Here is a 22,502-nt window from a genome sequence, read left to right on the forward strand (position 1 = left end):
TATTAAGTGTCAACATGGTAAGGCTGAAGGAGGATACCCACTTATGCCCAGAAATTTATGCCCCAATAAACAACTCTCTTTGTCTCTCTTCTTGATAACTTTCTACCAGAAGACATCAGAAAATAACGTAATGCTCTCAGCCCAAGGATCTGGCTTAGTTGGTTTCAACTCCCTTCATTTTCTTCTAAGTCTGCGCTGAAAAAAGCAATGTTCTCTCCCTAACCCCTTTGTCCTTACCCCACCCACCCCAACCCCAGCATCAGGGTGATTACAGACGCTTCTTTCATAACCTTTGGTTCCACTGGCTTCTCTCACCTTGGTCATGGGTTTAGTCATGTCCCTGCTCTAGTTAATCTTTATTAACTGCTGCTTTATCCCTGCTGTCAGCTGTCAAAGTGAGCTGCATGGTTTCTCCTCTTTAGAAGTGATCAGTCACAGGGCTCCTGGAGTCAGCATCACAGCTCTGCTATAAGGTGTGTCCTCAGGTCCTGAGTGATAGGCCCATATATCTGTCCTGGTTGAGGAGGCCCTTTTATCTTATTTGGGTTCCTGCTTCAGTACTAGCTTGCATCTCATTGCCTCCTTTCCCCATGGTTATCCTGAGCTCCATGGTAGCCTTGGGTACCCGGAAGGATTCCCCTACCCCTGCTTTAGAAACAAGTACCTCTTTTGATCTCCAGAAGGAGATAGTGGTTTTTCCCTTCTACCAGCACTTACTGCTCTCGCCCAGCACCCTGTAGCTGACTGTGCCCAGAGCAGTAGAATAGAGACTTGCCTGAGTCCCCTTGGGAGATATGAGAAAGAAAGAGTGAGCAAGAGTAAGCCAAAGAGCAAGCAGGGAACTGCTGAGAACAAAGATGTTTTTATGATAATCTGAAATATTGTGGTCGAGAACTGTTGCCTTCATATTAACAGAGCCAAGATTAAGTCCCATGCATGTGCCTATCCTTTAGCCTAATTATCAGGGGGTTTTTAGTGCTGGCTAATTATAATTGTAATAATTGCACTAAGACTACTTTTAAGGAAATTATTATCCTCTAGGTCATTTGTTGATACTGTTTCAAAATTGATTTCTAGCCTTAATGTAAGCTCACAAATAGTTATTGTATGTCTGTGTTTCTGGGGCACCTGGCTGGCTCAGTTGGAAGAGCACACAACTGTTGATCTTGGGGTCATGAGTTTGAGCACCACGTTGGGTACAGAGATTACTAAAAAAAAAATAACTAAATTTTAAAAAAACTTAAAAATTTCTGTTTCTGATTTTTAATAATCTATCATCCTCTTTAGATTGATAGAGAATTTAAAGTCCAGAAAGCTTTGTTTTCAGTTGGATTCCCCGTTCCCAAGCCTTTATTGTACTGCAGTGATCCTTCTGTCATTGGAACAGAATTTTACTTGATGGACCATGTGCAGGTAAATTAACACTTAATCTCACTTTATTGTTACTTTTATTTTTAATTATGAAATTAGATGTTAATAAATGATAGTTTATTAATTAGCCTTTAGGTAATTAGTTGCAAGGGCTTAAACTTTTAATTTGAGCACAGGCAATGTGGGAGGGATGAAATAGACTAGGAACAAATTTAGTAACTAGGGCCCTTTAGCTTATTCTTAAATTTTCCTCTAGGTGGCAATAAAGAGCTATATGTAATGGCAATAACCAAACACTCCAGATGGTAGGGGGGAAGAAAATGACTCCAAACAGAAAATCAATCCATTAAGAACAATAAATTCAAAGTGTTTAAAAAAAATTTTTTTTTTTGCAAAATGTAACTTGAGAGTAGTTTTTGTCCTTTATGTTCAACTTGGAATGTCCTTGTATTTTTCCTTTGGCACATATACTCTATTGAACACGTTTCTCAAAAGAATGTTTTTCTAGCATATTCTACAAAGAATTGTTTTTGGTTGTAAACTATTATCCTGATTTTTTTTTTTGGAGGCAATGGGGGATTATGACAGCAAATAATTGGTATGAAAACGTTTATTTTGTTTTAAATTATTTGTTGTAATTGTTTCCGTAGGGTCGAATCTTTCGTGATTTCACAATTCCTGGAGTTACCCCAGCAGAATGCTCAGCCATGTATGTGGCCATGATAGAAACCTTGGCTCGCTTACATTCCTTGAATGTACAGTCATTGCAGCTGGAAGGTTATGGTCGAGGTGCTGGCTATTGCAAAAGACAGGTAATACATCCACATAAAGAGCTCCTTTTCTCAAGTTCTTGGAAATAATATATGTTATTAGTCAAAATAAAAACCTATTTTATACTTTCCTGAAACTTGGGTATAACTTTTAATATCAGCCTTTATATTGGCTTGTTGTTAGCATAAACTAATTTTATATGTTTAGATCAGATTTTTTTAGCCTAAGCTTCTATAACTAACAACATGTACATGCATGCAAATTTAAAGCTTTTCAGCCTCTTCATTTAATTTATCAATATATTTTCTATACAGTTTCCCTTTTTAAGTTAACATATCTATTAAGCACAACTATGTGTTTAATACTTGCTGAGTACTGTGTTAAATGTCAAGAAAATAAAAGTAACTTCTTTCCCTAGAGGAACTTTTGGTCATTTTTTGAGAGACCTATACATGAATCTCATTTACATGAAACTTGAAAATAGAATAAAGGAGTATTTAATCTAGTAGTAAATGGTTCAGTACTCATGATGAGAGCTATTCCATTCAGAGGGTGGATGTCAGTGTGCCTTTGCTTAGGTGGGAGAAGCTTTGTGGGAGAGATATGTCTTGCATTGTATATATAAGGAAAGAGAAAATCAAGAGTGATAGGGAAGACATGGTGAACATTTCAAAGGGACAGCTAGACCAGATATGTACGGGACTATTTCCTTGTTTGTATGTCTTTTTGAGGGGGCTGACTGAAGAGAGAAGGGAACCAAGATTTAGAGAGTACTTACTATATGCCAGGTCCCATGGTAGGTGAGTTGCTGACCTACTCTTTTTAAATCTTTGTAGCAACCCTAAGACATAAATATTATTACCCCCATTTTGTAGATGAGGAATCTAAGGCTAATGGATATCAAATAATACACAAATAAGTGGCTTAGACATAATTTATACCCAGGTCTGTATGATTCCAAAGATGAAGGTCTTTACTGCACTAAGCTGAACAGAATACCTTGGGGAATGTGGAGAGAACTATAAGCTGATAAATAATATGATCTCAATTGATGGAGGACTTTGAGAAGAGTTTGAGTTGTTTCATTTGATTCTAAGAATAATAAAAAGTCTTTGCATTTCTTATACCTGAAATATATTTAGAAGATTCTGTGGGTAATAAGAAAAGTTATTGAAATGAAAAGTAAAAATATCTCTTCTTCTAGCCCTTTTTCAGTGATTACTTGTTTCTTGTGACCCTTCCAGAAATCTCCTGTTCTTACTTATTTGTGTGTATGTGTTTGTGTACATTCTTTTTTTCTTCCACAAAATAATTGCAGAAAAAAGACTAGAACCCACATTTCTTGATTCCTATGCCAGTATTTTTTTTTTCCTGATAAAAATCTAGGTTAGCAAAATGAACTAGATGGAAGAGAGATTTAAATGTTTAAGGCTTTTTAAAAAAAATGTTTTAGGCTCATGTGAATGTCACTTATAGGCATTTGTCTTGAGCATTTAGGAATAAGACCAATTTTGATATAATCGAATTTTGTCTTAATTTTAGAATTGTTGGATCTTACTTCCACTTTGAGCTCTGTAATTTTTATTTGTATATCTTTAGGTATCAACCTGGACAGAGCAATATCAAGCTGTAGCTCATCAGGACATCCCTGCCATGAAACAGCTATCTGACTGGCTAATGAAAAACTTGCCAGATAATGACAATGAAGAAAATTTGATTCATGGAGATTACAAACTAGATAACATAGTTTTCCACCCTACAGAGGTACTGTAAGCCATATTTATAATAAACTAAGTAGGTCTTAGCAATTCTGATTTGGGACACAAGTACCAGGTAGATGTTCCCCTCAGGGTTCTGAAGGAGCCCAACCCAGCCTCATGCTTCCCCTACCTTTGGGACTGTGTTCACCACTCAAAACATTTAGGAATGAGTCCTGCAGATTTTCGGGCATAGGTAGCTGCCTACCTTTAAGGCCAAGTCTAACCCTTAGGATATCTGATTTACTACTTAAATAGGATTTGGGAATTTATATGCATGTCACTGTTTTCTTCAGAAAAGTTTTTCATCTACAAAAAATATTTAGCTTATCCAGGTTCTTGCTCTTTTGGTTCATTTCCAGTTCCTTTTCTTATCTCATGAAGAATTTTTAATTTGATTAATTATAAGCTCAGAGGGGCGCCTGGGTGGCTCAGTCGGTTAAACGTCTGCCTTCAGTTCAGGTCATGATCCCATGGTCCTGGGATCGAGCCCTGCATCAGGCTCCCTACTCATCCGGGAGCCTGCTTCTCCTTCTCCCTCTGCCTGCCACTCCCCCTGCTTGTGCTCCCTCTGTCAAATAAATAAATAAAATCTTTAAATATATATGTATATGTATAAGCTCAGGGAGGATGGAATTCCAAAAACCTCTTTTGAGGTTTTGAAAGAACTGTGTGAGATTAATGTGAACTTGCTCTGTGGAAATATACACAGTGTAATCTTTATAAAGGGTACAAACAATTCAGAACTATAACCCTCCTCCATGGAACACAGACAGTGAGGCCTGGGATTGGAGGAGTATGGTGGGAATGAGGAAACCACTTCAGTTCACCTCATTACCTGTATGCCGTTCGACAAGACACTTGGCCTTTAGTGTTCTGACATTAACATGAAAGATTATAGTTCCCTGAATCCTACTTCTTAAAAGAGGTTTTTCTGGATTCATTAATTTTCTCAGAATGCTAAGATGTATTAGGGCAAGAAGAGCTGCTCTGAATTCATGTGCCAAGCTTCTGGGTTTCATGTTCTTTCCCTATAGGAAGAAGACAGGAGAAAAATAGCATTATAAATTACATTACTGTCATAATTAAAGTAGTATTATATCAAATCAAAGTTCAAATATAACGTAAAGATATGAGCACATTCACCAGCAGGACAGAAAACTTTTTATAGGAAAGTCAATATGGATAATAAAATTATGTATATGTAATTATATATGTGTATGGGTAAACTTTTGTTAATGGCACTGATGAATTCTGAAATAACTTTATTAAATATGGATTAGGAAGATTAAAGAATGCTAACTAATAACCTGGAAAAACTGTAAAAGTTTATACCTTAAAACCTAGCAGTATTAGGCCTGTATTTGATCTGTATCATTTGAGTCATTCATATTTTAGGAGCCTATCTTTGAATAAGTCAGAGTCTTCTATGTGTTCTATGTACTTTTCTACTCATTTCTTAAACAAGAAAGGAAAAATTCAGACCTAGATCTCTTGAATTTTGTGTCATCAACCAAGATGTTTAAATTTAGGATTAGTCATAATATGTTGAAAGTAATGGTGTAACACTAAGTACCATATAGTTATTCCCTTTTAATTTTTTAATTTCATATTAGAAAACCATTTCTTATAGGAATAAAGTTGTCAAACAGGTGTCATCTTCCTTTAGAAAAGCAGAATATTTATAGTTGGAAGAGTCATTTTTTAAAAAAGAAACAACTGGTAGAGGCAGAGCATGAAGCTATTTAGCTGCAGTACTGATTTGTGACATATAGCATTTTCTTTTAATGTATTAGGGTTATATGGTATCAAGTAAAATGTCTTCTACTTTCTACCCAATAAACCCATAATTAATAGTTAAATTTAATCAATTTCTGCCTCCTATAAATATTGTAGCTAATTTTTTATAGAAGTAACATATGATTGGCAGAGTACAAATCAACTAGCATTTATTCATTACCAACTATTTGCTCTGAAAGATAGGGTTGGAAAGGAAGTACAGCTCTTAATGAGCTCAAAATACAAATGGAGAGAAAAAAATAATTAGCTAAGAGCAGAAAACAATATATACCCAAGTGCTAAAGTGTGTCATACAAAGTGAACTACGAGAACGGTCAGAAGGAAGGATACACTGTGGACTGGCATTGAAAGCTGTGAAATGTTAAAATTTAATTTTAGTTAATAATTTATCTTTTCCACCTCATTTTTAATTTTTTTTACTTATTTTTTAAATGCCCCCTTTATTTATTTTCTTAAGTAAACTCTACCCCCAATGTGGGGCTCAAACTCATAACCCCAAGATCAAGAGTCACATGCTCTTCCAACTGAGCCAGCCAGGCGCCTCCCACCTCATTTTTTATTTTTTATTATTTTTTATTTTTTTATTTTTTTAAAGATTTTATTTATTTATTTGAGAGAGAGAATGAGATAGAGAGAGCATGAGAGGGGGGAGGGTCAGAGGGAGAAGCAGACTCCCTGCTGAGCAGGGAGCCCAATGCAATTTTTTAGATTTCATAAGTAAATGGGAAAATTAGAGAACATTTCTTTTTTGTGTGAGAGAAAATTAGAATGTTTCTTTTTTTGTTATTTTCTATCTTCTTGAAAATAGCAGTTATGACAGGTGTGAGATGATATCTCATTGTGGTTTTGATTTGTATTTCCTTGATGATGAGTGATATTGAGCATTTTTTTCATGTGACTGTTGGCCATCTGTATGTCTTCTTTGGAAAAATTTCTATTTAGAACTTCTACCTATTTTTTCAATTGGATTGTTACTTTGTTACTGAGTTATAGGACTTCTTTATCTATTTTGACTATTAACCCTTTATTTGATATATAATTTGCCAATACCTTGTCCCATTCAGGAGGTTGCCTTTTTATTTTATTGATGGTTTCCTTTGCTGTGCAGAAGGTTTTAAGTTTGATGTAGTCCCATTTGTTTATATTTGCTTTTGTTGCCATTGCCTTGGGAATCAGTTACAAAAAAAAATACTGCAAAGAGCAGTGTCAAGGAGCCTACTGCCTATGTTTTCTTCTAGGAATTTTGTGGTTTCTGGTCTTGTATTCAAGTCTTTAATCCAGTTTGAGTTAATTTATGTATGGTGTAAGATAGTGGTATGTTTTCATTCTTTTGCTTGTGGCTGTCCAGTTTTTCCAATACCATTTATTAAAGAGACTTTTTCCCCATTATATATTTTTGCCTCCTTTGTCATAAATAATCAGCTATATACATGTGGGTATTTTTCCCTTGGCTCTTTATTCTGTTCCATTTATCTTTATGTCTGTTTTTGTGCCAATACTGTTTTCATTATTATAGCATGATATAATTTGAAATCAGGAAGTATGATGCTTCCAGCTTACTCTTTCTCAAGATTACTTTGGCTCTTTGGGATCTTATGCGGTTCCATACAAATTTTAGGATTCTGTGCTCTATTTCTGTGAAAAATGCCATTGGAATTTTTATAGGAATTGCATTGAATCTATAGATTGCTTTGGATAATATCGATATTTTGACAATATTAATTCTTCAAATCCATGAGCATGGAATATCTTTCCATTTGTTCGTGTGTTCTTCAGTTTATTTCATCGGTGTCTTATAGTTTTCATTGTACAGATCTTTTACCTGCTTGGTGAAATTTATTCCTAGGTATTTTATTCTTTTTGGTGCAGTTGTAAATGGAATTTTCTAAATTTCTCTTTCTGATAGTTTATTGTTACAGTATAAAAACATAATATTGTTGTATGTTGATTTTGTATCCTGCAACTTTGCTGAATTTGTTTATTCTAATAGCTTTTTAGTGAAGTCTTATAGCATTTTCTATATAAAAATCATGTTATCCGCAAATAATGACAGTTTCACTTCTTCCTTTCTAATTTAGATGCTTTTTAATTTCTTTTTCTTGCCAAATTGCTCTGGACTTCCAATACTATGTTGAATAAAAGTGGCAAGAGTGGGGATCCTTATCTTGTTCCTAATTGTTAAAGGAAAAGTTTTCAGCTTTTTACCATTGAGTATGTTTGCTGTGGGCTTGTTATATATGGGCCTTTATTACATTGAGGTGCATTCACTATAACAACTTTGTTGAGAGTTTTATTATGAATAGATGTTCAATTTTGTGAAATGTTTTTTCTGCATCTACTTAGATGATCAAATGATCATTTTCTCAATGTGGTATATAACATTGATTTATTTGCAGATGTTAAACCATCCTTGCATCCCTGAAATAAATCCCACTTGATCATAGTGTATGACCTTTTTGATGTATTGTTGAATTTAGTTTACTAATATTTTATTAAGGATTTTTGCATCTGTGTTCATCAGGGATATTGGCCTGTAATTTTCCTTTTTGTGTGTGTGGTGTCTTGTCTGTTCTTGGTACCAAGGTAATGCTGGCTTTATAAAATGAGTTTGGGGGCCACCTGGCTGGCTTAGTTGGAGGAGTATAAGACTCTTGATCTCAGGATCATGAGTTTGAGCCCCACGTTGGGTATACAGATAACTTAAATTTAAAAAAAAATAATAATAATAAATAAATAAATAGGGTTTGGAAGTATTCCTTCCTTTTCAGTTTTTTGGAAGAGTTTGAGAAGGATAGATATTAAATCTTATTTGAATATTTGATAGAATTCACCAGTGAAGCTGTCTGGTCCTGGACTCCTGCATCTGCAACTCTGTTTCCTTCCCTAATTTTCGGTCATTATTTCTTCAAATAAGTTTTCTGTTTCTTTTTCTCTCTTTTCTCCTTGTGGGACCCCTATAATACAAATATCATTTCACTTGATGTTGTTTCATAGGTCCCTTAAGCTATCTTCACTTTTTAAATTTTTTTTTTCTATTTCGTTTTGGTGAGTTTCACTCCCCCATCTTCTAGGTACTGATCTGTTCTTCTGCTTCATCTAGTTTGTTGTTGAACCCCTCTTGTGCATTTTTTCAGTTCATTTATTGCATTCTTCAGCTTTGTGACTTCTGTTCAGTATTTCCTTATATTTCTATCTTTGTTGAAGTTCTTGCTGTGTTCATCCATTCTTCTTAGATCAGTGAGCATCTTTATGACCATTACTTTTAACTCTATCAGGTAAATTACTTAACTGCATTTCATTATGGTTTTTTTCTGGGGTTTTATCTTGTTTTCTTGTTTGGAACATATTCCTTTTTCCTTATTTTGCTTGATTCTCTTTGTTTCTTCTTCTTTTAAAGATTTGTTTATTTATTTGAGGGGGGGAGGGGCAGAGGGAGAGAGAGAATCTCAAGCAGACTCCCAACTGAGCATGGAGCCCGACACAGGGCTCGATTTCACAACCCAGAGATCATGACCTGAGCCAAAATCAAGAGTTGGACGCTTAACTGACTGAGCCACCCAGGTGCCACTGTCTTTGTTTCTATGTATTAAGCACAACTCCTATCTCTCCCAGCCTTAAAGGAATGGTCACAGGAACATGAAATGTGTTTCACTCTGCTGTCTGTGCAGTGTCCTGGGGGTGATAACCTGCCAAGGACTGCCTCTCTGATTGTTTCAGCCCCATGGAGCCCAGAAATGCAATCCCCCTGGCCACCAGAGACAACAGTCAAGGGGTGTCCCTTGTGTGAACAGCTTTGGTGGGGCCATAAAGGAGGGATGGGCCAAAATGATACCATCCCCTGGATTTACTGGGATGAGGCCTCAAGGGAGCACACTTGCTGAGTTCAGTGAGGCAGGGCCATGTGGTAGCACAGGGTCAGACCATGCCTGTATGCTGGGTTTAGTAGTGTGGTGCCACAGGGCAGGCAGGACTAGCAAGATACAGGGAGAGTGCAAAAATGACACCTGCCAGCATCTGCATCCCCAGAGAGAGTTCAAATAGATCCTGGCCACTCCAGCAGATGCTTTAAGATTGGCCAATGAATCTCCTTCATATAAGGTCTAAGTTCTTTTCAACTTGCTGCTTTTGATGGGTCCCAAGATGGGTAAATCTATACATGAGCCCTTTAAGAGTGGAGTCGCAGTTTCCTGGAGCCTTTTGGTTCTCCTGGATGTGAATCCTATTGGTTTTCAAAGCCAGACATTTTAGGGTCTCATCTCTCTGGTGCAGATCCCAAGGATGGGAGTACCTGAAGTGGGACTTAATCCCCTTGCTCCTCGGGGATATAGTCCATATTTATGAGATCCCTCCTGCTTATGGGTTGCCACACTGGAGGGTAGGATTTTTGGTGAGACTACATCTCTACCTCTCCTACCCATCTTGATGTAGCCTTTTTTTATTTTTAAGTAATCTCCACACCCAACATGGGGCTTGAACTCACAACCCCAAGATCACGAGTCACATGGTCTACTGACTGAGCCAGGTAGGTGTCCTTGATATAGCCTTTCTATCTTTTATTGTGGAGGAGCTGTTCAGGTAGTTTTCAGGTCTTTTTCAGAGAAAGTTGTTCTATATGGAGCTGAAGATTTGGTGTATCTGCGGAAGGAGCTGAGTTCAGGGTCTTCCTATGCTACCATTTGAACCACTCATTTTAACTTTTTATTTTAAGATAATTATAGACTCATAAGAAGCTGTAAAAAAAAAAAAAAAAGTACAGAGGGGTCTTGTATGCCTATCATCCTAATTCCCCAAATGGATCTCACACAACTATAGTATATTATCAAAGCCAGGAAACTGAACATTGTGTGTCTTTTAAATTGGATAAAGAAATACCAAAATTTCAGGGTTGTTGGGAAGCTAAAATGAAGTAATCAGTATGGAGCAAGTAGCTGGTACCTGGCATAGCTGTGCTCAACTTGTTTCAAATCTCTTCTTCTTTTCCCTTTGTTTTCTCTGTTTTCCCCTCTGTTTCTCTATTTTGCTTTTTTCTAAGATTGCCTATCAAGCTCTATCCTTTATAAAACTATTAAGGTAGAAGTAAATATTTCATAATACATACTAAGACTTAAACAGTGGTTGTAAGGGATCAAAAGTCAAGGAGACTTTTAAGTTGTACATTTCTGTAATGAGTAAGGTTTGAGGTTTTATCATCTTGTGGTTTTTTTCAAAGAATTTGAAAAAACTTTTATTTTTATCATCAGAAAACACAAGAAAGAAGACAAAAACAAACTTAAATGATAAACCTTCCAGGAATGTGTGTGGTAAGCCAGTAAAGGATTACGAAAGGATATGGCAAAACCAGAGCACATTACTCAGTTTTGTAATCCATATTTTCCAGTTACTTGTACATAAAGTATTTGAAGCATGTTTGAGCGAGTATTTCCATAGTACAACATGCTTACTGCAATGTTTAAAGAAATCCAGACTTCCTGAAAAATATTGTTAATTTTCTAAATATAAATCTTACTCATCTGGCAGAGAAATGTTTAAGGAGTTTAATGTGCATTTCAACTTGAAAAACAAATATATTTAATTAGAAACAGATAAACCTAGAGATAATTCATCTACATTCATTAATTAGTAGTCAGATGTATTTAAGATAACAAATATATGTAATCTGGTTCTTCTGAAATCATCTGTCTTGCAGCCTTTTATATATTAACTTATGAAGAAAAAAGATTTGATATGCAAACAAAACTTGTATTTTTAATGACTTTTTCTTTTTAATTTCCTTCATTATCTCTTAAATGTTAGTGTAGTTGGGCAGAAGCATAGTTACAAAATTTAATTTTATTGCTAGAAAAAATGTGGCAATTGGGTTTTTTTCAACATCTTTACATAGCTTTTTTTTTTTTCAGAGAGGGAGAGGGTGAGATAAAATCTTAAGCAGGCTCCACATCCAACAGGGAGCCTGACATGGGGCTCGAACTCATGACCCTGAGATCATGACCTGAGCTGAAATCAAGAGTTGGACACTAGACCAACTGAGCCACCCAGGCACCCCTACATTACAGATAATTTTAAAATACTCTTTAGTAGGGACACCTGAATGGCTCAGTCACTTAAATGTCTGCCTTCGGCTCAGGTCATGATCCCAGGATCCTGGGATCAAGCTCTGAATCGGGCTCCCTACTCAGCAGGGAGCCTGCTTGTCCCTCTCCTGTGCCCCTCGCTCATGCTCTCTCTCTCTCACTCTCTCTCTCTTTAAAATAAATAAAAATAAAAATAGGGGAGGCAAGATGGTGGAAGAGTAGGGGACCTCGTTTCATCTGGTCCCTTGAATTTAGCTAGATAACTATCTAATCATTCTGAACACCTATGAATTCAACCTGAGATGTAAGAAAAGAATTTCTGGGATTCTACAAATAGAAAAGCGACGAATTCTACAAATAGAAAAGTGACCACTTTTTGCAAGGTAGGAGGTGTGGAGAAGTGAATCTGAGAGGATCTATTGGAAGATAAATGGCAGGGGGAGGGGGCCTCCACAAGCCAGTTACCAGAAAGTGGTATAGCCCCTGAGCACAAAATCAGAACCTTTAGAAATCTGCTCCAGTGAGAGACATCCCTGCCTGAAAGCTGTTCAGGTGGTGAAGTAGAGCAGAATCCTAGGTGGGACAGTGTGGCCTCAGGAGATCCCTGGAATCACAGAAAGAATGGGGGTGCCTGAACTGGCAGTGTTCCCAAGCACTGGAGCAGGGGAAACTGGTTATGGTCAGTGAGCCCGGGAGGGGGCTCTCAGCTCGGTTTGTCATAAACCTCGAATCATGGCATGCTTAGGTGACAGCTCTCCATGCGTGGGCCTTGCAAAGGGCAGAAAGACTGTGACCCTCCACCTTTCCCTGGGAAGATCAGTGCGGGCGTGCACCACAGCAGTCTGCAGAGTTTGGCACACACAAAAGTGAAGACCACCTATCCCTGAAGGTTTATTGAAGAGAGGGGACTGTGATCTTTCAGCTCCGGGGCTGGCAATCCAGGAGTGGCCATTTTTTCATCCTCCAAAGAGGCGTGGAAAGCCTTCAGGAAACAAAACCCACATAGAGCAACCAGAAGCGGCTTACGCAGTGGCTGGCCCCCTGGCAAGGGGTGGTGCAACTCCACCCAGGCAAAGACACCTGAGAATCAGTGCAGCAGGCCCTTCCCCCAGAAGACCAGCTGGAAAAACAGGCAAACACCAAGTTTATGGAGCACACAGGACAGCAAAACTCCAGCACTAGGGGAAAATAGAATATAGATTTTGAGCTTTTTTTCTCATGATTTCTTTATCTTTCAGTTTAAAATTTTCCTTTTCTTTCTTTCCTTTTCAACAAGTTTCTTATTTTATCAACTCTTTGTTTTTAAGTTTTTTTTAGCTTTCATTTTTTACATTTACATTTTATAGATATATTCTTCATTTTTGGCTTCCTTTTACTGTATGAAATTTTATTTCTGTATATATATTTAAGTTTTGCTTTCTTTACAATATTGGGATTTAGTGTCTTCTAACAAACAGACCAAAATACACCCAGGACCAAGTGGATCACCCTGTTTTTTCCACCTGGGAGATTATAGTCTCTCTCTGACCCCCCTTTTTTTTCTTTTTCTTTTCTTTTTCTGGTTTCTGACTGTTTCAGATTTGTTTGGTGTCTATTTTGCTTGGGTCATGGTTGATTTTTTATTTTCTCTAGTTCATCCATTCTTCTCTGGGCAAAATTACTAGAAGGAGAAATTCACAACAAAAGAAAGAACCAGAGGTAATACTCTCTGCTACAGATCTAATCCATACAGATAGAAGTAAAATGTCACAGCTGGAATTCAGGATAATGATCATAAAATTACTAAATGGGCTTGAAAAAAGCATAAAAGACACTAGAGAATCTGTTAGTGCAGAAATAAAATCTAATCAGGCCAAAATTAAAAATGCTTTAACTGAGATGCAGTCTAAATTGGATGCTGTAACAGCTAGGGTAAATGAGGCAGAAGAGGAAGTAAGTGACATAGAAGACAAGTTGATGGAAAGGAAGGGAGCTGAGGAAAAGAGGAAAAACAACTAATGGACCATGACAGAGGCCTCAAGAAATCAGTGATACCATAAAGTGAAACAATATTAGAATTATTGGAGTCCCTGATGAAGGAGAAAGAGAGGGACATAAGGTATATTTGAGCAAATCATTCCTGGGTACTTCCCTAATCTGGGGAAGGAAACAGGCATTCAAGTCCAAGACGTACAGAGAACTCCTCTCAAAATCAATAAAAATAGATCAACACCCAACATATAATAGCGAAGCTTGCAAATTGCAGAGATAAAGAGAAAATCCTGAAAACAGATTGAGACAAGATGTTCTTAACCTACCACAGTAGAAACATTAGGCTGGCAGCAGACCAATCCACAAAGACCTGGAAGGCCAGAAAGTGCTGGCATGATACATTCAGGGTAGTAAATGAGAAAAACATGCAGCCAAGAATACTTTCCAAAAAGGCTGTCATTCAGAATGGAAGGAGATAAAGAGCTTCCAGGACAAACATAAACTAAAAGAATTTGTGACCACTAAACCAGCCCTGCAAAAAATACTAAAGGGGATCTTGTAAGCAAAGAGAGAGCCCAGAAGTAACATAGACCAGAAAGAAAGAGAGACAACCTACAGAAACAGGGACTTTACAAGTAATACAATGGCACTAAATTCATCTTTCAATAGTTCCTCTGAATCTAAATGGGCTAAATGCCCCAATCAAAAGACACAGGGTATCAGATTGGATAAAAAAGCAAGACCCATCCATATGCTCTCTACAACAGACTCAGACCCAAAGACACCTCCAGATTGAAAGTGGGGGGTGGGGGTGGAAAACCATTTATCATGCTAATGGACATCAAAAGAAAGCTGGGATAGCAATCATATCAGACAAATTAGATTTAAACCAAAGAATGTAATAAGAGATGAGGAAGGACACTATATAAAGGGTCTATTCAGCAAGAAGATCTAACAATTGTAAATATTTATGCCCCTAAAATGGGAGCAGCCAAATACATAAGCCAATTAATAAAAACACATTGATAATAATACATTAATAGTAGGGGACTTCAACACCCCACTCACAACAATGGACAGATCTTCTAAGCAAAAGATCAACAAGGAAACAAGGACTTTGAATGACACACTGGACCAGATGGACTTCACAGATATATACAGAGCATTCCATGCTAAAGCAACAGAACACACATTCTTCACATGTGCACAGGGAACATTCTCCAGAATAGATCACATACTTGGTCACAAATCAGGTCTCAACTGATACCAAAAGATTGGGATCATTCCCTGCATATTTTCAGATCACAGTGCTTTGAAACTTGAACTCAATCACAAAAGGAAATCTGGAAGGAACAGACAAAACACTTGGAGTTAAAGAGCATCCTACTAAAGAATGAATGTGTCAACCAGGAAATTAAAGAAGAATTTTTAAAAATTCATGGAAACAAATGAAAATAAAAACACAATTGTTCGGGGTGCCTGAGTGGCTCAGTTGGTTAAGCATCTGCCTTCTGCTCAGGTCATGATCCCAAGGTCCTGGGATCCAGTCCCAAGTCAGGCTCCCTGCTCAGCCGGGAGTCTGCTTCTCTCTCTCTCTCTTCCTCTCCCCCTGCTTGTGCTCTCTCTGTCTCTCACTCTCTCAAATAAGTAAAATCTTAAAAAAAAAAAAAAATCAACTCTTCAAAACCTTTGTGATACAGCAAAGGCAGTCCTAAGAGGGAAGTACATAGCCTTTCTCAAAAACTTAGAAAAGTCTCCAATACACAAACTAAACTTACACCCTAAGGAGCTGGAGAAAGATTTTTTTTTTTTAAGGATTTTATTTATTTGACAGAGAGAGAGCATGAGTAGGCAGAACAGCAGGGAGGGGGAGAGGAAGAAGCAGGCTCTCCACCAAGCAGGGAGCCTGACGTGGGGCTCGATCCCAGGACCCTGGGATCATGACCTGAGCCGAAGGCAGCCGCTTAACTGACTGAGCCACCCAGGCGCCCTGGAGCTGGAGAAAGAACAGCAAATAAAGCCTAAACCAAGCAGGAGAAGAGAATTAATAAAGATTAGAGCAGAAATCAATGAAATAGAAACCAGAAAAAAAAGGACAGATCAATGAAACTAGGAGCTGGTTCTTTGAAAGAATAAGATTGATAAACCCCTGGCCAGCCTTCTCAAAAAGAAAAGAGAAACGACCCAAATAAATAAAATCATGAATGAAAGAGGAAAGATCACAGTTATCACCAAGGAAATACAATTTTAAGAACATATTATGAATGACTATTTGCCAACAAATTAGGCAATCTGAAAGAAATGGATGCATTCCTGGAAACTCATACACTACCAAAACTGAAACAGGAAGAAATAGATAACCTGAACAGACCCATAACCAGCAAGGAAATTGAAGCAGTAATCAAAAATCTCCCAACAAACAAGAGCCCAGGGCCAGATGGCTTCCCAGGGGAATTCTACAAAACAGTTAAAGAAGAAATAATACCTATTCTTCTGAAGCTGTTTCAAAACATAGAAATGGAAGGAAAACTTCCAAACTCTTTCTATGAGGCCAGCATTACCTTGATCCCCAAACCAGACAAAGACCCCATCAAAAAGGAGAATTACAAACCACTATGCCTAATGAACATAGATGCCAAAATTCTCACCAAGATACTAGCCAATAGGATCCAACAGTACATTAAAATGATTGTTCACTACGACCAAGTGGGATTTAGTCCTGGGCTTCAAGGGTGGTTCAATATCCACAAATCAATCAATGTGATACACTACATTAATAAAAGAAAGGACAAGAACTATATGATCCTCTCACTAAATGCAGAGAAAGCATTTGACAAAGTACAGCAGCCTTTCTTGATTTAAACTCTTCACAATGTAGGGATTCAAGAAACATACCTCAATATCATAAAAGCCATCTATGAAAAGCCCACAGCAAAAATCATTCTCATTGGAGAAAAACAGCTTTTCCCCTAAGGTCAGGAACATGACAGGGATGTCCACTCTCACTACCATTGTTCAACATAGTACTAGAAGTCCTAGCCTTAGCAATCAGACTACAAAAAGAAATAAATGGCATCCGAATCAGAAAAGACGAAGTCAAACTCTCACTCTTCGCAGATGACATGATACTGTACGTGGAAAACCCAAAAGACCCCACCCCAAAATTACTAGAACTCATACAGGAATTCAGTAAAGTGGCAGGATATAAAATCAGTGCACAGAAATCAGTTGCATTTCTGTACACTAACAATGAGAAGAAAGAGAAGGGAATCAGTTCCATTTACAATTGCACCAAAAACCGTAAGATGCCTAGGAATAAACCTAACCAAAGAGGGAAAGGATCTGTACTCAGAAAGCTATAGAATACTCATGAAAGAAATTGAGGAAGACACAAAGAAATGGGAAAACATTCCATGCTCATGGATTGGAAGGACAAAAATTGTTAAAATGTCTGTGCTACCCAAAGCAATCTACACATTCAATGCAATCCCTATCAAAACACCATCCACTTTTTTCACAAAGCTGGAACTAATAATCCAAAATTTGTATAGAACCAGAAAAGACCCCGAATAGCCAATGAATGTTGAAAAAGAAAACCAAAGCTGGTGGCATTACAATCCTGGACTTCAAACTCAACTACAAAGCTGTAATCATGAAGATGGTATGGTACTGGCACAAAATCAGACACATAGATCGGTGGAATAGAGGAGAGAACCCAGAAATGGACCCTCAAGTCTATGGTCAACTAATCTTTGGCAAAGCAGGAAAGAATATGCAATGGAAAAAAGACATTCTCTTCAACAAATGGTGCTGGGAAAATTGACAGCCACATGCAGAAGAATGAAACTCGACCATTTTCTTACACCATATACAAAAATAGACTCAAAATGGATGAAGCACCTAAATGTGAGACAGGAATCCATCAAAATCCTAGAGGAGAACACAGGCAGCAACCTCTGTGACCTCAGCCACAGCAACTTCTTGCTAGACACGTCTCCTAAGGCAAGGGAAACAAAAGCAAAAATGAACTGTTGGGACTTCATTAAGATAAAAAGCTTCTGCACAGCAAAGGAGTTCCATTTACAATTGCACCAAAAACCATAAGATGCCTAGGAATAAACCTAACCAAAGAGGAAAAGGATCTGTACTCAGAAAGCTATAGAAGGAGACTGTCAACAAAACTAAAAGGCAACTGACAGAATGGAAGAAGACATTTGCAAATGACATATCAGATAAGGGGCTAGTATCCAAGATCTATAAGGAACTTAGCAAACTCAGTACCCAAAAAACAAATAATCCAGTCATGAATTGGGCTAAAGAGATGAATAGACATTTCTCCAAAGAAGATATACAAATGGCCAACAGACACATGAAAAAGTGCTGTACATCCCTTGGCAACAGGGAAATACAAATCAAAACCACAATGAGATACCATCTCAGAACTGTCAGAATGGCTAAAATTAACAAGTCGGGAAACAACAAATGTTGGCGAGGATGTGGAGAAAGGGGAAACCTCTTACACTATTGGCGGGAATGCAAGCTGGTGCAGCCACTCTGGAAAACAGTATGGAGGTTCCTCAAAAAGTTGAAAATAGAGCTACCCTAGGACCCAGCAATTGCGCTACTAGGTATTTACCCCCCCCCCAAAAATTCAGTGATCCGAAGAGGCACCTGCACCCCAATGTTCATAGCAGCAATGTCTACAGTAGCCAAACTGTGGAAAGAGCCAAGATGTCCATCGACAGATGAGTGGATAAAGAAGATGTGGTGTGTGTGTGTGTGTGTGTGTGTATACACACATACAGTGGAATATTAGCCATCAGGAAGGATGAATACTTACCATTTACATCAATGTGGAGGGAACTGGAGGGCATTATGCTGAGCAAAGTGAGTCAGTCAGAGAAAGACAATTATGGTTTCGCTCATATGTGGAATATAGGAAACAGCACAGAGGATCATAGGGGAAGGGAGGGAAAACTAAATGGGAAGTCATCAGAGGGAGAGAAAAGCCATGAGAGACTTTTAACTGTAGGAAACAAATTGAGGGTTTCTGGAGTGGAGGTGGGTGGGGGCATGGGGTAATTGGGTAATAGGCATTAAGGAGGGCACGGGATGGGATGAGCACTGGCTGTTATATACAACTGATAAGTTATTGAACACTATATCTGAAACCAATGATGTACTATATGTTGCTAATTGAATTTAAATAATAAAAAGTAAATAAAATAAGATAAAATATTCTTTAGTAAATGCTCGTTGGTAGTAAAACCAGGTTTGAACTTCAGCCTATAGACTTGCAATGTTATATAATTTTTTCTACATTGTACTGCTTTTCCTCTCTACTGGAACTGGTCAACCTCAGGGGTGTCTTTGTCCTTGACCATACCCGCTTTGCCTTCTGTTTCTCTTATTTCTTATACCTCCCCTGAGATGCTACAAATTTGATTGCTCTTACTTTAGAATCCATGGACCCTAATGACTTCATTTGACTTCTTATCCTGCCTGGCCCATGGGGGCATGATCAATTATTTCAAAAACTACTTTCTTTATTGTCAATTGAATTAATAATTCTTTGTCAATATATACAAGTAATATAAGAGTTAAAAGTTTCCTGACCTTACATTACTTATTATTCCAGAATCTTCTCACCTCTTGACTTTATAGAGTCTCTAACCCTAATTGGGTCATTATATTTTTGCTTCAGAATGAAGTCATGAATCAGGTTAACGGGGTGTGGGACACATGTATGTTGCATAATTTCATCTAGGCTGTAACCACATCTTTTTGTAAAATCTATTATTTAAATTTTTTTTCAAATCTTTTCCATTCCTCTCAAACTACCAAGTTGCTTTTCTCATTTAGATTCCCACTTTCAGTGTATGGTCTTGCCTTCTACTTGACTCACTTTTGTCCTTAGTTGCTTTCTGGCCCAAGCTGCTTTCTGGGGATCAGAGGCCCCTTGAAGTCCTTGATGTTGTTGAAGACGTTTCAGCAATATCTCTATCATGCAAATTGATGGGTAAGATTTTTCTTAAGCTTCATTGCCACGAAAAGTTGTCACTCTTAAGCAGCTGATTTGTTTTGAATCTATATACACTATAAATATTTTGACTAATCATGATTCTCATTTTATTTTGTCCATTGAAAACTCAAAGCAGTTTTTGCTGTCCACACTAACAACTATATATGACCTATGACATTTAATTTCATGTAATAACCTTACCCCTAGTTTTATCTTTTTATATAAAATTCTATTAATATCTTCTTCCCTGCCTTCTTCATCTACTTTTTGTCATGTTGGATTGCATGTGTTTCTTTTGTTTTGAAAAGGTAATATACATACATGTTAATAACATTCAGTAGTACAGAAAGCACACATGGAAAAATAAAATTCAATGTAAAAGATAATCAACAAAATGAAAAGCTGTTTGTTGTGCTGAGGTTTCAGAAAAACTGTCAGAAGTCATTTTAGTAATAAGTTCTTTAGCAGGAAGATGAACTAGTAAAGGTTCACTTTAACTACTAGGAGTTAGGCTGAGCATGATATAGCTCTATACACAAACAAGCATGGATGGTATTCTGATAAACTATTGCTACTTAATTTACACTAATTGATGAACCATCAGCTTTTCTCACTGGACATTGTTTTATAGCTTTGTGCAACTACCTAAAAAATGTTTCAGATATCTTGAAACTTAACTCCAGAGAAGATTCCCAGTTTTCATTGAAAAAAAGGTAATTCTTAAGCAAGTGTCTCATCTTCTTTTCTTTGGATGTTAAGAACATAGAAACAAATAGAGTAACATAGAGAAAAATATGTCCAATCCTTTTTTGTTGTTTTCTTAACAACTCTAGCTCATATAGTAATTTATAGTACAGTATAACCACAACAATAAAAGGTCTTAAGTCAAATCATTGAAGAGGGGGTGATCAATTTTTCCCTTAGTTATAATAGGAATTTTTTTTTTTTTTAGTTTCAGAGGTAGAGTTTAGTGATATAATAGCAAATTTTTGAATGCCCACTATATGCCAGGCTCTGTACTTATTCATGGAATTTTGGCAATCTATTATGTGCCAGGGACTTTGCTAGGAACTGGTAAACAAAACAGATACACTACCTGCCCTCATTTAATTTTTACACTAACTCTATATAAGAAGTATTTTATGGATGAGAAAATTTGCAGCTCAGAGAGGTTAACTAGATTTGTCCAGAGTTGCACAGCCAATAAATGGTGGAGCTAGGATTTGAATATAGGTCTGTCTTATTCCAAAGTCTGTTCTTCCACAAAGTTACAATACTATGTACAAGTGTGCCAGAGGGGTGAGGGAGAAAGTTATATAAAGGCATGGAACCCGGTAATTTGCATTGCCTAGATGAGCCTGCTGTTTTATCTGGCTTGGATAATCCTGTGTAGGTGATTGCTGCAGCCTCCTCACTGGCCCCCCTACAGTCTATTCGAAACATAGCAGCGAGAGTGACCCTCCTAAACTACAGACTTTATCAGGTCACTCCTCTGTACCGAAACCTCCAGTGGAAGTTCCCCTCCCTATACCTGATTCCTTCTTCCTCCATACCTTGAAATAACCACAGCCATTGCTATTAGTTTGTTGTATATCCTTTCAACTTTGAGTATTGGTTTATGACCTTTTTTATTTAAACAAAAATAGTTTCAACTATATGTATTCTGGCAAATTGCTTTTTCCCTTGTATTTACAGTTGAATATCATATCCTGTGTTCTTAACATGAGATATATATTCCCTTGATATGTATTGTGATAAAGTAGAATGAGGAAAGTTTTCTGTTTTTATGAGATCCAAATTACATGACTGTTCTATGCTGCTATATAATTGTGAATTTTATAGTCATAAAACAAATAGTATCTTTTATAACAACTATATTTTTGTAGCTACAGCATGAAATAACTCATTTCAAAAATTACCATTGCATCGGGGCACCTGGTTGCCTCAGTCAGTGGAGCATACAACTCTTGATCTTGGGGTCATGAGTTCGAGCCCCATGTTGGGTGTAGAGATTACTTAGAAATCTTTAAAAAAAAGAAAAGGGGCGCCTGGGTGGGTCAGATGGTTAAGCGTCTGCCTTCAGCTCACGTCATGATCCCAGAGTCCTGAGATCGAGCCCTGCTTTGGGCTCCCTGCTTGGCAGGGAGCCTGCTTCTCCCTCTCCTTCTACTGTTCCCCTGCTTGTGCACTCTCTCTCGCTCTCTCTCTGTCAAATAAATAAAAATAAAATCTTAAAAAAAAAAAGAAACAAAAAATGCCAAAAAAATTAGTTGCCATAACAGTGTAATATTTGTTATGCTGTAAGATTTATCACCAGAGCAAACTCTTTTTTTCCTTAAAGATTTTATTTATCTGTCAGAAGAGAGAGAGAGCACAAGCAGAGGGAGCGGCAGGCAGAGGGAGAAGAAGACAGAGGGAGCCACCCAGGCATCCTGATAGCAAACTCTTTAACTGTACATGACATGACATGACATAGATGCTTAAATTTTAAGTAATTATTAGAATTTCTTCTTTACCATAGTTAACCCTCAGTTGAACAATTTCAACTGCTTTTGTTTCCCCTCATTAGTAGAGATATTAAGGGTATGTAAACTAAAATACAAGAGAACTGATGGCCAATAATGGAGCCAGCGGACTTGGCTCTACATATTCAAGGCTAATCAGTTATTTGGTAAATGAGATGTGCCATTGTAGGTAAAGACTACAAACTATGTAAACTAAGACTTGCTTTTGGTAGAA

General features: G+C 37.4%; 1 protein-coding gene across 5 annotated transcripts in view; it reads left to right on the forward strand.

The window, feature by feature from the left end:
• Positions 1–22,502, forward strand: part of ACAD11 (acyl-CoA dehydrogenase family member 11) — a 100,996-nt gene that overhangs the window by 8,302 nt on the left and 70,192 nt on the right. For 4 of the 5 annotated variants that reach the window (XM_045903777.3, XM_054504416.2, XM_054504415.2 and 1 more), the window contains exons 3-5: positions 1,288–1,413; positions 2,022–2,183; positions 3,742–3,906. In XM_045903777.3, the coding sequence (XP_045759733.1) occupies positions 1,288–1,413; positions 2,022–2,183; positions 3,742–3,906 (453 nt within the window). The remainder of the gene's footprint in view (positions 1–1,287; positions 1,414–2,021; positions 2,184–3,741; positions 3,907–22,502) is intronic. The other variant, XM_064587822.1, reaches the window with a different exon arrangement.

This window comes from Mirounga angustirostris, unplaced genomic scaffold, assembly GCF_029215605.1.
Source record: "Mirounga angustirostris isolate CCGP_5_RB_7025 unplaced genomic scaffold, mMirAng1.0.hap1 SCAF_1, whole genome shotgun sequence".
In the NCBI taxonomy this organism is placed as follows: Eukaryota; Metazoa; Chordata; class Mammalia; order Carnivora; family Phocidae; genus Mirounga; species Mirounga angustirostris.